At 34.8% G+C, this 14435-nt stretch overlaps 1 protein-coding gene across 1 annotated transcript in view; it reads right to left on the bottom strand.

Annotated features, from left to right (window-relative positions):
• ARL6 (ADP-ribosylation factor-like 6) overlaps positions 1-14435 on the bottom strand; it is a 33440-nt gene that overhangs the window by 1101 nt on the left and 17904 nt on the right. The window contains exons 6-7 of the mRNA XM_008590193.1: positions 9319-9448; positions 5333-5388 (exon numbers count right to left, since the gene is read on the bottom strand). Of these exons, the coding sequence (XP_008588415.1) occupies positions 5333-5388; positions 9319-9448 (186 nt within the window). The remainder of the gene's footprint in view (positions 1-5332; positions 5389-9318; positions 9449-14435) is intronic.

Raw genomic sequence — 14435 nt, 5'->3', positions numbered from 1 at the left:
TCTACAGGGCAGAATCTATTTTCTAAAGTAACCCAAGACAAATCTACACAGTATGGTAGAATCCAATGAATATATGTTTTTTTTAAAAGCATAATTCATACCATAGTTTTTATTTTTATCAGAGTTGTACATGCACATAGTTAAAATAATGAACTAGTTCTACAAAGGTTGTGTGAAAAATAGCCGTCCCTTGCTTCATTTCCCTTATCCCCTTTCAGAGTCAACTACTTCCAGCTCCCTTTTAGATCATTACTTATATATGTCTAAATAATATACTATTATTATTACTTCCTGAAATATCAGTTCCTTCAATGTAATATGAGGCTTCAGCTCTCTGACACTCCCACACCCCTGCCCTGCAACCCTTATAATACTCCTAGTACCCCCACTCTCCTAACATAGTAATGTAGTCATTATTAATATGACTGTGTAAGTGTAATCTGCAGCTGAGATAGGTGGTATACACTGTTTACTTTTCCTTTCCTCTACTACATTTTGTTTTCTCTGGAATTAATAATTGTCCCTCCAACCCTACCCAACCCATCTGTTTAGTTTTTTTACATACTATACACTAATTCAATCCCACTACTCCCACAGTTTAAAACTGATCATGAAGCACATTCATAGTCCATCAATTTCATCTTTTTGAACAACTGTCCCCTAGAGCCTTATAAAATTCTCCAATCTAGACCACTTGTTCTCTATATGCTGCCACAGTTACTCTCTTAGGAGATCTCCTTTCATTATCATTCTAAGATCGCCATTAACACCGTGGGGCTTCCTTCCCCTGCTCTCTTCTACCAGTTTTCATGTTTCATGACCCCTCATTTTTTCTCTTCTTGATCTACTGCATTGTTTACGATGAGGACTCTTCTCAGTCTCAGTAGCCACCTTAGCAAAAGGCAGAGAAAGTAAATTCTTCAGACATTACACAGCTGAAGATGTCTTTAGTCTTTGTCATATATATTGATGTTGCCTGATAATATAATTCCATTATTTTCTCCTTAGGCTTTTCCAGACATTGCCCAATTATCTTGGAGCTTCCAAGTCGATGCTGTTGAGAAATCTGATGTTATTCTGTTTCCTTATTCTTTACACAATCTCTCATTTTTTTTTTCTCATCAAGCTTGTAGAATCTTTCATTATTTAGTGTTGAATTTAATAATGGTGCACCTTGGTGTGGAAATATATTCATCCACTGCAATGAGCTCTCAAGAGACCCTTCAACTGAAAACTCATCATTCAGTTCTGGAAAATACTGTTTGATGATTTTTACCCTCTATTTTCTGTTCTCTCTTTCTGAATTTCCTATTATTTGGATATTGGGCCTCCTAAACATGACCTTATTTTCTTTTCTTTCCAATTTTCTGTCTTGTATTTTTGCTCTACTTTCTGGGAGAGTGCCTCTGTTTTACCTTCTTTTTATTACATTTTTCACTTCTACTATTCTATTCTTATTTCCCAAGAACTCATTTTTTTGTTCTTTGTTCCTTTTCAAGTAGTATCCTGGTGTTACTCATGAAAGTAACACCTTCTTTTATCTCTTTGAGAATACTCTCTAATAGATTCTTGCAATGTTCTTCCTACATAAATTCTACTTCCTGTAAACTTTTCTGACTGTTTTCATCCTCAAATGTCTGTTGCTCCTTTGCCATCTTCTCATATGTATGAGTGAACACTAAAAAGCTAATTGAAACTTGGAAATGTGTGAGAGGATTGTCAAATGTGGTCTTCATTATAGTGTGTCTGACTAAACCTTTTCCTTGGGAATCTCCAATATTAATACCTTTAGGTTTTTTATCTTAGGCTGGTCTGATTCTTCAAAGATGACTATTCCTATCTACTGCCTACTGCTAGTGTTTTCTGGGAAAAGTAGGAGAAGGCAGAGGAGGGTTACAACATTGAGTATGAAACTTTCAGTTACTCCTCATTTTCAGTTCAGCACTACCACACGCTAGCACCTGGTGTTTTCCAGTCCAAAGACATTCTATTTGCAGAGAATATACCTTCAATCTTCTTTTGAAGGAAGAATGTATAACTGTCTTCTCTTTTCAGCCCCACCTTTGTCCTTATTTCCAATTTCCACCAATTTCTGAGCCTTTGAGAGGATCTGCAATGTAAATAAGGCTGCTTTCCAGCTCTCCCCAGTGCTTGCTTAGGATTCAGCTTTCTCAAGTCTGTTAAGGTATTCAACATTAATCAGATATCCAGATTCCAAAATCTGATTTCCATTTTTGCTATTTCTATTCTTTTTGCCCAGGTAGGTTAATTTTTTTTTTAAATGTCCTTTTACTGTTAGTGCGATTTGGGGAGGCAAAGGAAGTAAGTGTATGTGTTTAATCCTTTGCCTTTCATTGGAATACCCATATGCATAGTTTATAAAGGTCTAATCTGGAAGCATTATTAACTTTTTTATGTAGATAAAGTGATAAAATGAATACCTTTTATTAGTTATTTGGGGAGATTTCTTTTTAAAAATATTTCATTTGACAGTTTCAGAGCTAGAGAACTTATAGCTCTGCAATAGTTTCTGTATATTCTCTGGAGGTATAAAAAAATACTTCACAATCTATTTAAGAGTTCTTGTCTTTGGGTTGTTATATATTCACAATTACTGAAAATATTTCCAAAAGAGAATAGAATCATAGCATTTAATGTGTCATTTAATATTTCATCAAAAACTTTCCAACCTTGGGCCAGCCCGGTGGCGCACTGGAGAGTGCACCGCTTGGGAGTGTGGTGGCGCTCCCGCCGAGGGTTCGGATCCCATGTGGTGACCGGTTCCCGCTCACTGGCTGAGCGCAGTGCGGGCACAACACCGAGGGTTGCGATCCCGTTGCCGGTCCCCGGTACGGGTGCGACACCGAGGGTTGCGATCCCGTTACCGGTCAGTAAAAAAGACAAAAAGGAAAAAAAAACAAAAAAACAAAAAAAACTTTCCAGCCTTAAACTGAAAATAATGATTAAATTGGTCCAAATTGAACCAAAGACCTTCTTGTTTATCATGCTAGGAAATTTCAGAATTCTGGAAGCAAAATAAAGAGATATAAGTTCAGAATATCTTTCATGGCTAACAAGTTAACAGTTATAGGTACTGACTAGTCTCTTATATTTACTGCTACTTATTTTGCAAAATAGGTTAACTCCTTTCCAATCCAGAGAGACATTTGGTAACATCAAAATGTAATCTATTTACTATTACACAGGAAATATGAACAAAAGATTTCCTACTCTAAACCAAACTGATACATTTTTTAACCCATATTAGTTTCCTCCTCTGTTAAGTGATAAAGCAAAAGGATAATATTAAAGGGGTAAATTTAACATTTATTGAATGCTTTCTTATACATACAGTATCTAAATTTAACCTATACAATTTATGACATTTTATTTTTAAATTTTACAAATGAGAATTGTCTTCACAAGATAATAAGAGATGTTAGGTAATAGGCAGATATGTTAATTAATAAGTAGTGGAATAAATCTGCTGGATTCAAAAGCCCAAACTCTTTTTTTGCTAGTATTCCATGCTGCCTATATATAATAGTGATAATGCCACTTGACTTGCAGAGGACTACTTTGGAGGGTACATAAGGGAATATGGCAACAAAAGGACACAAAAATATTTCCAACAGTGTGTTTTCCTTAACAAAAGCTTGAGAGGTAAGAGACAAAAGAAACAAAAATTAGGTAGCAAGACCAGAGTTGACAATTGGTAATGTGATGTTGGATTGTTACCGCCACCTAGTGTCCGGTAACAAAATTGCTGCAGACAAAATAAAAACAGAAGAAAAAAAGGTGACACAAGAGCTACAATTTAAAATCTAGATGATTATCAACCTATATTCAGTAAGTGCTGTGCTTTGAATGACTTTATTTGAGTGATAGCAGGGTTTCTATCCATGCTACATCTTTACTGTGAGCAATGGTAAGCACTTGTAAAGTAAGGAATTGGGACTGAAAAATGTGCTTCTGGTATTTTCTGTGGAATGTTCCTCTGTAACCTGTTTCTGATGAGACTCCAATCTCATAACCTTGACCACTTCTTTACCATAGTCTACGAAACAAGGCTGATTCACAGGTTCACAGAAAAATCCCTAGTAGTTCTTCTGAGAACCTCTTGAGGTTCTCCATTAAATTTCACTTAACTGTAAAATTTGACTAGAATGTTCTTTGCAGCTTAATGGTAAATGTCATGACTTCATAAATACAAAAGAAATGGAAATACAATAGTCTGTGCAGTTACCTAAAACACCATATTTTACTAATAACACATATAAATATTTATGAAATTTACATTTAGTACTTTGAACCAAAGAAATATTATGCCTTTTTATATATGGGCAGGCAGGCTACTCTTAGAACCACCACAATCTGTGCTATATTCCTGCTATTGTTTCCAACATTCAAAAGAGAAAAAAAATCACATATAACTGGCATTATAAGGTTAGTGTAGAAGAATATATAACCACAGACTCCAACTAGAATTATAATATCATGTTATTCATTGTTGTTCAGGGCAGGGAGATTCCCAATAGGAATAATCTTCAGTTTTCTGCTCACAGTTGGGAATTTTTGGCCTGACCATCAAGATCCTGAAATAAGGACCTATAGAGCTTGGTTTCATTCAACTCTATTGCTTTGCATGCTTCAAGCCATTGCTGTGTCTAGCAGACAATGTAATCTTAGGGAAAATTATTGTCTTCATTTATTTTCTGGTGTAGTAAGCCTCTACCAACCTATGATAACTATTTTGATGAATAACAAACAGACCTGCAAATATACAAAACATCAATAGAATACCAGTATTTATAATACTAAATATGAGTATTATAAATTACATATACATGCCATGTATAAATGAAGCTATACGTAGAGTACAGCAGGATTCTTAAAAAATACATGCCATTCAGACTTTTTTTTAGCTATTAATAGTAAGACCTAACATGTATCCCAATCTTCAGATGTGCTTCTATTACGAGATCTTACAGAAATTTGTCGCCACAAATTAAAAGTACTTTCTACTCCACAATGGCTGGCCAGCTGCCAAATAAATAAATATATAAATAAAATTACTTTCTAATAAGTCATATATATTGACTGTAAAGGTGCAAATACTTTATTTAAATAAATCCTTTATAAAAATGTAATAGAAGTAAATGGAGCAAAGCACTGGATACTTACTGTAGTGTTTTTTCTGACAGCAGAAATGAATAAAAACAAGAGGAAAAAAAAGGAAATGAAAAAATAAAAATGAAATGTAAAAAGGGAAATAAAAAATATGAATGGAAAGGCAGCAAAGGCTGAATGTGCTCAATATTTTGTGATGTACCTTGAAGCCAGTCTACACCTTCTTGCAATCCTTCTCCTTTTATGGCATCACTAGCACTGAAATAAAATCCAAAAGAAACAGATCCATTTCATTACATCATAAGAATAAAGGATAACAATTTTGCCATATGGCAAATTAATACATTCTAGTAACACATCTCTGAGCAAAACTGGTTAAGCACTGAAACTGAATATAAATAGGAAATATAAGTCTGAGTGCTCACGAGCAAGACATGAGAAGATTACTCAAATTTGTATAGTCATTTCAAAAAGTATATAACTAAAAAGCAATTATTCTGGGAACAGTACTTAGATTGACATTAACAAAACATATACTTTGAGTTATCTTCCCAGTGGTGGGAAAGTTTTGTAGAGCCCACTGTCCTACTCTGCCCAGCCCCAATGGTTCACTAGCATTTATTTATTAGAAATGCTTCACTTAGATTGTAGTATAGCCATAGGATAAAGTGACTTTATTTGAAAGGGAATTTGATATATATAGTGTATAAACCCATAATTATAGCTTTGGTAAGATGATAGAATAAAACAAAACCCAGTAAATTTCAGCCATAGTTTTATATTTAATAGCTGCAGCAACCTGGCTAGGTTATTTAACTCTTCTGTCTTCCTGTAAAATGGAGGAATATTATCATTGACCTCATATGGTTATTGTGAGAATTAAATATTTAAGGTATGTATATAAAACACCTAAAACAGGGTCCTTTCATTGTCCTTCCATGCCATTTGTTTATTTGAGAATAAACAAATTTTATTGTGAAATTTTATATATAATCATAGTTAAGTTATATAAACTAAAAGTAGTAAAATGCAAAGAATTGTTAGAGTATCAAATAATCCTTTTCAAAGACATGGACTAAGTTTCTCATTAAACAAATTTTATTGTGAAATTTTATATATAATCATAGTTAAGTTATATAAACTAAAAGTAATAAAATGCAAAGAATTGTTAGAGTATCAAATAATCCTTTTCAAAGACATGGACTAAGTTTCTCACAACATGTTACTGATCTAATTATTTCTTTTAAAAATGATTATATAGTAGCAATTAACCTATACAGTTAGATTTTCTGAATGATTAGGGTTCCTTTGGGCATGCTGAAGCATGACTTTAAAACGTAGAAAAGTACCTAAAAGAATTAATCTGATTCTAATCAAAAGAAAAATTACTGCCAAGAAATTACTTACTACACTAAGAATACAGCTTATCACAGAATTATTTTAAAATAGGAAGCAGAAACAAACACCATGAGATGTGTAATTATTCAAAGCAAATTACTCATTATCCACAGTATTAGCAAAACATCAGTAATTGAAATAGTTGAATCAAGAAAGATCAAGGTATTGATTTTATCACAAACCTATAGTCCTAAATAAGTAATACAACGTAGAGATCCTTCCCCTCTGGTGGAGATGTCACTACTCTGATAAAAAAAACCTGCATGTTTTCCTAACAAGTCCCAAATGTTTGAATTCTATATTTTACCTCGAATAAACCATAAGACCTGTAACTAGAATAAAAGCCAAAGTCTTCACCATGTTCTACAAGGCCCTGTGTGATATGGCCCCTAGATATTCTCAGCGGCCTTATCTCCTACAATTTTCCCCTAGATTTCTCTGCTCTAGCCAGCCTGCACTTCTTGCTATTCCTGCAACACACCAGGCACATTCTCATCCAAGAAGAGCCTTTTTCTTGCTGGCCTTTATATCTGGACAGCTATTCCTACTAACTTTCACATGAATTGCTCCCCAGCTTCACTTAGGTCTCGCAGAAAAAGCAACTCTCCTTATTTTTTTCTCATATTATCCTACTTTGTTTTTTTCATCTTCCCAGCTGACAGTTTAAACTTTCATTTACTTATTATCTATATCTCCCAAAGATAGTAAATAAGTAAATACACACATAATCATGCCAAAGATTGTGTCGAAGAACACACATAAAGAATAACACAATCAGACCCTGAAAATCAGAGCTGACTACATGTTTAGTACGATGGTGTAAAACAAGCCACAAAATTTTTCCTTTAATTCTCCAGACTATATTTCTCTATGTTCTTTTCTTTATTTATTGCCCAGTAAATTTACTTGTACCTAAGGCAAGAGACAGGCAGTATTTTTTCTCTATCAAGGAACAATGCCTGTATATCTAAAAATGGAAAAGATAAAAATGTTTTCAATTTTATATTGCTTTAAAAAAATTGCAAAAAATAAGGAACACAAACTTAACAGATAAAACACTCATTTAAATTTAGTGAAGAGATGTCCAGTTTGAACTAAGGAGAAGTCAAAATTATAGACAACTTTAAAGGAAATACTTGACATTCTTCTATAAGTGAAACAGAAAATACAGAAACTGGCAATATAACATTCTACACATACTAGCAGCATCAGAATATTACTTTTTTCCTCACAGAGCAATACTGAGATGTCACAATTGAATAAATAAATCTGTTAAAATTCAACTGCTAATTATTCTAAGTAGAAACAAGGTCTTCTACTAATGAGCCTTAGGGTTTTGAATGTTGTTCTTTCTATCAAAGTAGTAACAATACTTCATATGATGCACCAACTAAAAATTATCCTACTTTAGAAGTAATCAATTCAGGTATAATTTAGAGAAATACAATGGTTCTATCTCAAGATGTTTCTTCATCCAGAATTCCACCTCTCTTTACCAACCAAATACCATAGGACTTCAAATTCCAACTCAAGAATCATTTTGTAAACACTGACTTTTCTTCTCATCCCAGAGTAAGGAAGCTTTATTTGAGATATGCAGTGTTTCACTACTGAGTAGTTGTGCTGGAGGCCTCGAGTACTGGGAAGTTTCAAGGGCTTTCTCTAACTCTATTCTAGACTATTACCCTTTCAGCACCAAGGCTAGGTCTTAAGGTTCTTTTGTGAGCTCTACTGTCTCCTTGCTTCACATTCTAGTTCCTCTCTACAGGTAGTGGATTACTCTGCTTCTGTGTCCAAACTTTCCCCATAGTTACTTTCAAATAAAAAGGGGAAAACTCTGGCAAAAGGACATCTTGTAGCAGGGATCAGTAAGTGGGTGAGTGGGTGGGTATTTCTGTGTCCAAACTTTCCCCATAGTTACTTTCAAATAAAAAGGGGAAAACTCTGGCAAAAGAAGGACATCTTGTAGCAGGGATCAGTAAGTGGGTGAGTGGGTGGGTATAAGAGAGCTTAATAAGGTTGTGGTAGGCATGAAAATACTATCAAATAGATGATCTCTGGTTATCCTTGTTGGACTATTTTGGAAGAAAGGTACATTGGAGTTAAATATATTAGTAAGAAACTGTTTTCTAAATAATGCATAAGAATTTTAGACACGAATTATTTAAGAGTTCAACCTTATTAGTATGTCTAAATAAAACCCATTTCTATTTCTATTTATTCATTTTAAGAACTATTTATTATGTACCTGTTACATACCAGATACTATCCCTATTGCAGGGGTTACAGAAGTGAATAAAACTGACAAAATCCCAGCTCTTAGGGAGCTAACACACTAATGTAGGAAGACAGACTATAAAATCAAAGAAAAAAAAAAAAGGGAAGTCACATGGTAATAGTGTCTGTTCTGAAGGAAGTACAGTACCAAGCCAGGAAAATTATTTTGGAGAATGATTCAGACAAGGGGAGAGAAAAGTGCAAGTGCCCTGATATAGGATTGTGCGTGGCTGGTTTCATGTGCAAGGAAATCCCTTTGGTTGAAGTTGGGTGAGTAAGTAGTGTAAGTTATTCTAATACAGAAGTTGTTTATGTTTTTCTATCCCCAAAAAGATCTGAAAAGGTTTTAACAGTAATATATTCATGAATACCTGCAATGCCACAATTCTATAATACAAAATTCTTACCTTACATTTTATCATGATACGTCACATATAAATGAGGTCAGGGAAAAAACCCTTAAGCTTGGAAATTCTTCAGAAAGACAAATGAAAAGTAAATATAAAACTTTACCAAATATGCCACGGTTTATCTTTGATGTTCTCTAGACACAACAATTGGGACACTTTTACAGATGTAACTGCATCTCTAAGATCCATTTTGTTTGCGAAGAATAAGATGGGAATTCGACGGTGTTTAATATCTAAAAGAGAAAATAAGACTATCATCACACTTCCAGCTTTATGGTGACTTTGCCCCAAATCCCTAAAATTGAAATCTACTAAATTGTTTTCTAATCACTTCTTTCTATATCATATATACATAAACAGTAAAGACACATATTGTCAGGCATGTATTTAAACAATAAGAAAATTTTAAAAATACACCTTTTGGGGTAGCTCAGTTGGTTAGAGCGTGGTGTTTTAATACCAGGGTCAAGGATTTGGATCTCCATACAGGCCAGCCACCAAAACAAGAAAAAAAGAAAAATACATCTTCCTAAGACCATCTGCCCTCTAGTTAGAAGCTTTAAAACCAGAGATGGGTGAGGTGGAAGTTGGGGATTCCACAAGCAGTTACAGAGAAGTACCCACACAAAAGGGTCAAATATTTCGTTTCATTTTTAAAGTGAACAGAAAGAAGGCAAACCTTAAGTAGAAGCAAAAGAAACTGGATCCTGATTTCAGCTTTTAGTAACAATATTATAAGTCACTAGCTAGATATTTTAACAAGATATTTTTACCTTTTGGAAATGTTAACAATTTTGGAAACATTTTTTATTGTTTTGAATAGATAACACACTTTAATAGTTCAAAATTCAGAAGACACAAATGTTACACAGTAATCCTACCTTTGTCCTAGGCCATCTAATTGTTCTCTGTAGAAATGACAACATACATCAACAATGTCTTGGCATCTTTGTAGAAACAGTTTACGTATTTGCAAGCAAAATTTATATATATTACTAGTAGGAGCAGACCAATCTCATTATTTTATACCTTTAACTTTTCATTTAATTACATAAATGGAGATGGTCACATATTAGTACATATAGAGAAGATTCTTCATTATTTGAACAGTTCTGGGATATTTCTCCTTTTAGTACTCTGCATTGTAATTTATTTAACCAGTACCCAACTGAGACATATTTGGCACAATTACATTATGGACAATGCTGAAATGAATAAGCTTGTACATAGGTAATTTTGTACATGGGCCAATATGTTCACAGGATAAATATGAGAAGTAGAATTGCTGGGTCAAAGGACATGTAAATTGCTATTTTGATAGAAAGAGATTACCAAACTATCTTTCCTTAAGAACTGTATCAATTTACACTTTCGACATATATTAGAATGAATGTTTCTATTCACCTACTCAAAAGAGTGTTATCAAACTTTTTGATCTTTTCCGCATGAAAGGTGATAGGTAAAAGGAATGATTACAATGTGTTTACTTGCTTTTCTTTAAGACCAACATATTCAAAAAATGTCTAAATTTACTTTTTTTTGTTCAATGATCTTGTCATATCCTTTCCTCATTTTCTTTTTTTAAATGAATACATTTTTAATTTCCTCAGGGTGAATATCTGGGAGTAGAAATGCTGGGTAGGTGTGTTCTATTGTTTTAAACATTTTAAAACAATTATTTGTATATATTTGTGGGGTACAGGGTGTTGTTTCAATACATGCACATAATATACACATTCACTTAGGGTATACAGCACAGCTTCGTACCATTAAGCTTTTCTAAATGATTTGTACAAACACAACTAGTAAGGTAATAAGCCCTGGAACAACGACATGAGTTGCACATATTTTCCCTTACCTGTCACTTGCCTTTGACTGTTCATGGTGCATTTTGCTATTCAAAGACTTTTTATGGCCTTCAGTTTTTAAAAATACTTCATAAACACTTCAGCTGAGAAATCCCTCCCTTAAGAATATATCCCATAAAATAAAAGTCAGTACATAAAGACATAGGCACAAGGCTTCAGTTGAGGAAACCAAGGTTCGGTTTGTATTTGAAGCATATTTTATAGGAACTATTTCAGTTTATTGACAGACAGTCCAACACTTTTTGGGACAAAGTGGAAAGATTAACACAAAGAAAACACATTCTCAACCAAGATAGGAGACTGAGATGTTTTTAAAGTGAAAAAGTCACATAAAAGGTACATTCTGGATCATTTCTTTCTCCAAAATTTGAATAAGCTTGAGATTGCCCAATAAAAATACCAAATATATTGTGGTAATGCCAGAAGATTTGTTACAAAGCCCCATGCTATTTCTATTCCATTTCTAACAAACCCACAGGTCTTTTAAGCCACCATCCTTTTGCAAAAGTCCTAGCATGAAGACTACTTAAAAATTTTCTTTGACATGAGTAAGGATAGAAATGTATAATTCCACAATACTTACTGGAGCACTGTTTGTAGTGGGATTGGGGGGGGGGGAATCCATGAATAGGTGAATGATTGAATAAACTGTAGTATACTCATAGTATAGCATATTAGGCACCATTAAAAACAATAACTACATAATCATATGCAATTTTACTTGGAAGTATTTCCCTCATGTACTGTTCATTGAGAATAGTAATACAAGAAAGAGTGTAAAGAACATGACCCCATTTTGGTAAGTAATAATGACAGTCCACATAGCCCTCAACTCTACAGATATCTTTGGTATATAGACATGTATGCATACACATATCATAGGGTATACATAAAAATAGGAAAGAAAAAATACCAAAAAAGAACATGACCCCATTTTGGTAAGTAATAATGACAGTCCACATAGCCCTCAACTCTACAGATATCTTTGGTATATAGAGATGTATGCATACACATATCATAGGGTATACATAAAAATAGGAAAGAAAAAATACCAAAATACTAGTATCCTAAAAGGGGGTGGGGGGCTGGTAGTGGAGATTAAAAACAACAACAAAAAATCTGTTTTAAAATAATTAAAACAATAAATATGTTAAGAAATTATATGATTAAATGCACACACAAAAGAGTGATGTTAATAAGATGGCAGAACAAAAGGTTACTGGCAACACCCTCCCCAACAGCAGTCCAACCAGTAGTTATTCTTAAACAGGAATACCACCCAGAATCCACCAGAACTTGAGGGAGAAGCAGATAAACCCCCTTGGTCCACAGAACAGACAAAAGCTGCGACTACTAAGAGGAATGGTAATTGTAGACTGCACCAGCCCCTCCTCTGGCATAATGCCACTCATGGACACACAGTTTCTGAGGTGGGAGGAGGGAAATGGAGGTGGATGATCAATCTCCCCACCATTCTGGGAAACTCTGAGGGAAGCCTGCTTAGGTCCCATTCCAAGAGAAGCACTGGGAGTGCCAGTAGGGCTGAACCACTTGGGGTCCATTGGACACAAAGAACAGGGGCAAGGATTGCAGTGACTGACATGTGGATCTTGGTGGCTGCTCTGTGTTCTCATTGGTAGGGGTGCCATACTGAGAAGACAGGCCAGTGCCATCATGCTACAGAGGGCATAGTCTGCAGGTCATCCAGGCTCGAGTCCCTAGCTAGGTTTCCCACACATATCATGGGCTCTTATTGAGTCTTCCCCAGAAAGCAATTAAAAGTTTGGTGATTATATTCCAGTGATCACATTAACTCTTCCCCACACTGGGAAACAAGGGCAAATCAGTGATTTAGTTCTGGTACAGCATTTAAGTTCCAGTGCCTGAGTTAAGTTTTCCCTAGATGGGGAAACAAGTGCAGGTCAGTGATTTAGTTCCAGTGCAGCAATTAAGTTCTAGTGCTCAGTATAAGTAGTCCTAGAATGGGAAGTAACTGGAGGCCAGTGGTTAAGTTCTGATATTAAATAATAAAGGTCTAACACTATCAAAGATTACCTTCAAAAGCCCAAAAGCTGGCCATCTCCTCAAATGAACAGATATCAATATAAAGATACAAGAACTGTGAAAAATCAAGGAAATATGAGACCATCAAAAGAAACCAATAAATCTCCACAAATAGACCCAGAATAATAAAGACTTATGAAATGACAAAGAATTCAGAATAATCCTCTTAAATAATATCAGTTAATTACAAGAAAATACAAATAGAAAATCCAATTATAGGGCCGGCCCGGTGGCACACTGGATAGTGCGCCGCTTGGGAAGTGTGGCGGTGCTCCCGCCCGAGGGTTCGGATCCCACATACAGACCGGTTCCCGCTCACTGGCTGAGCGAGGCGCGGGGGCAACACCGAGGGTTGCGATCCCGTTGCCGGTCCTGGTCCAGTACGGGGGCGACACTGAGGGTTGCGATCCGTTGCCGGACACGGAAAAAGACAAAAAAAAAAAAAAAAAGAAAAAGAAAATCCAATTATATTTGGAAAAAAATAACATGAACAAAATAAGAAATTTGACAAAGAAATAGAAACAATAAAAACAACAAACAGAAATCCTAGAAATAAAGAATGTAACAACTGAACTGAAAAACTAAATAGAAAGCTTCGAGAGCAGACTTGAACAAACAGAAGAAAGAATCAGTGAACTCAAAGACAAGACATATATCCAATCACAGGAGTAAAAAGAAAAAAGATTAAAAAACATAAAGGACTACAAGAATGATGGGACATCATTAAGTAAACTAACGTTTGTATAACAGAAATTCCCTAAGGAGGTGAGAGAGAAAAAGCCCTAGAAAGCTCATTTAAGAAAATGATGGCTGAAAATTTCCCAAATCTGGGGAAAGACAACAACATCCAGGTACAGAAAGCTCAGAAGTCATGGATTAAATTCAACACAAAGAGAATTCCCTAAGGCACAGAGCAATCAAATCATCAAAAATCAGAGGCCAAGAAGGAATGATGAAAGCAGCAAGAGAAAAGAAACTTTTCATGTTCATTGAAGCCACAATACAGCTTTCAGTGAATTTCTCAGCAGAAACCCTGCAGACTAGGAGAAAGTGGGATGATATATTTAAAGAATGAAGGAAAAAAACCCAAAAACAAAAAGGAGCAACAAAGAGTACTGTACACAGCAAACCTGTCCTTCAGAAATAAAAGAGAGAAAAAGACTTTTCCAGACAAAGAAAAGCTGAACGAGTTCATCACCACCAGACCTGGCTTTAAAAATAATGCTAGAGGAAATTTTCCAAACTGAAAAAAAAAAAAAGGGGGGGGACATTAATAAGGAGCACAAAA

This window comes from Galeopterus variegatus, unplaced genomic scaffold (assembly GCF_000696425.1).
Source record: "Galeopterus variegatus unplaced genomic scaffold, G_variegatus-3.0.2 Scaffold5918, whole genome shotgun sequence".
Taxonomy (NCBI): Eukaryota; Metazoa; Chordata; class Mammalia; order Dermoptera; family Cynocephalidae; genus Galeopterus; species Galeopterus variegatus.
This window is presented reverse-complemented; position numbering and strand designations above follow the sequence as displayed.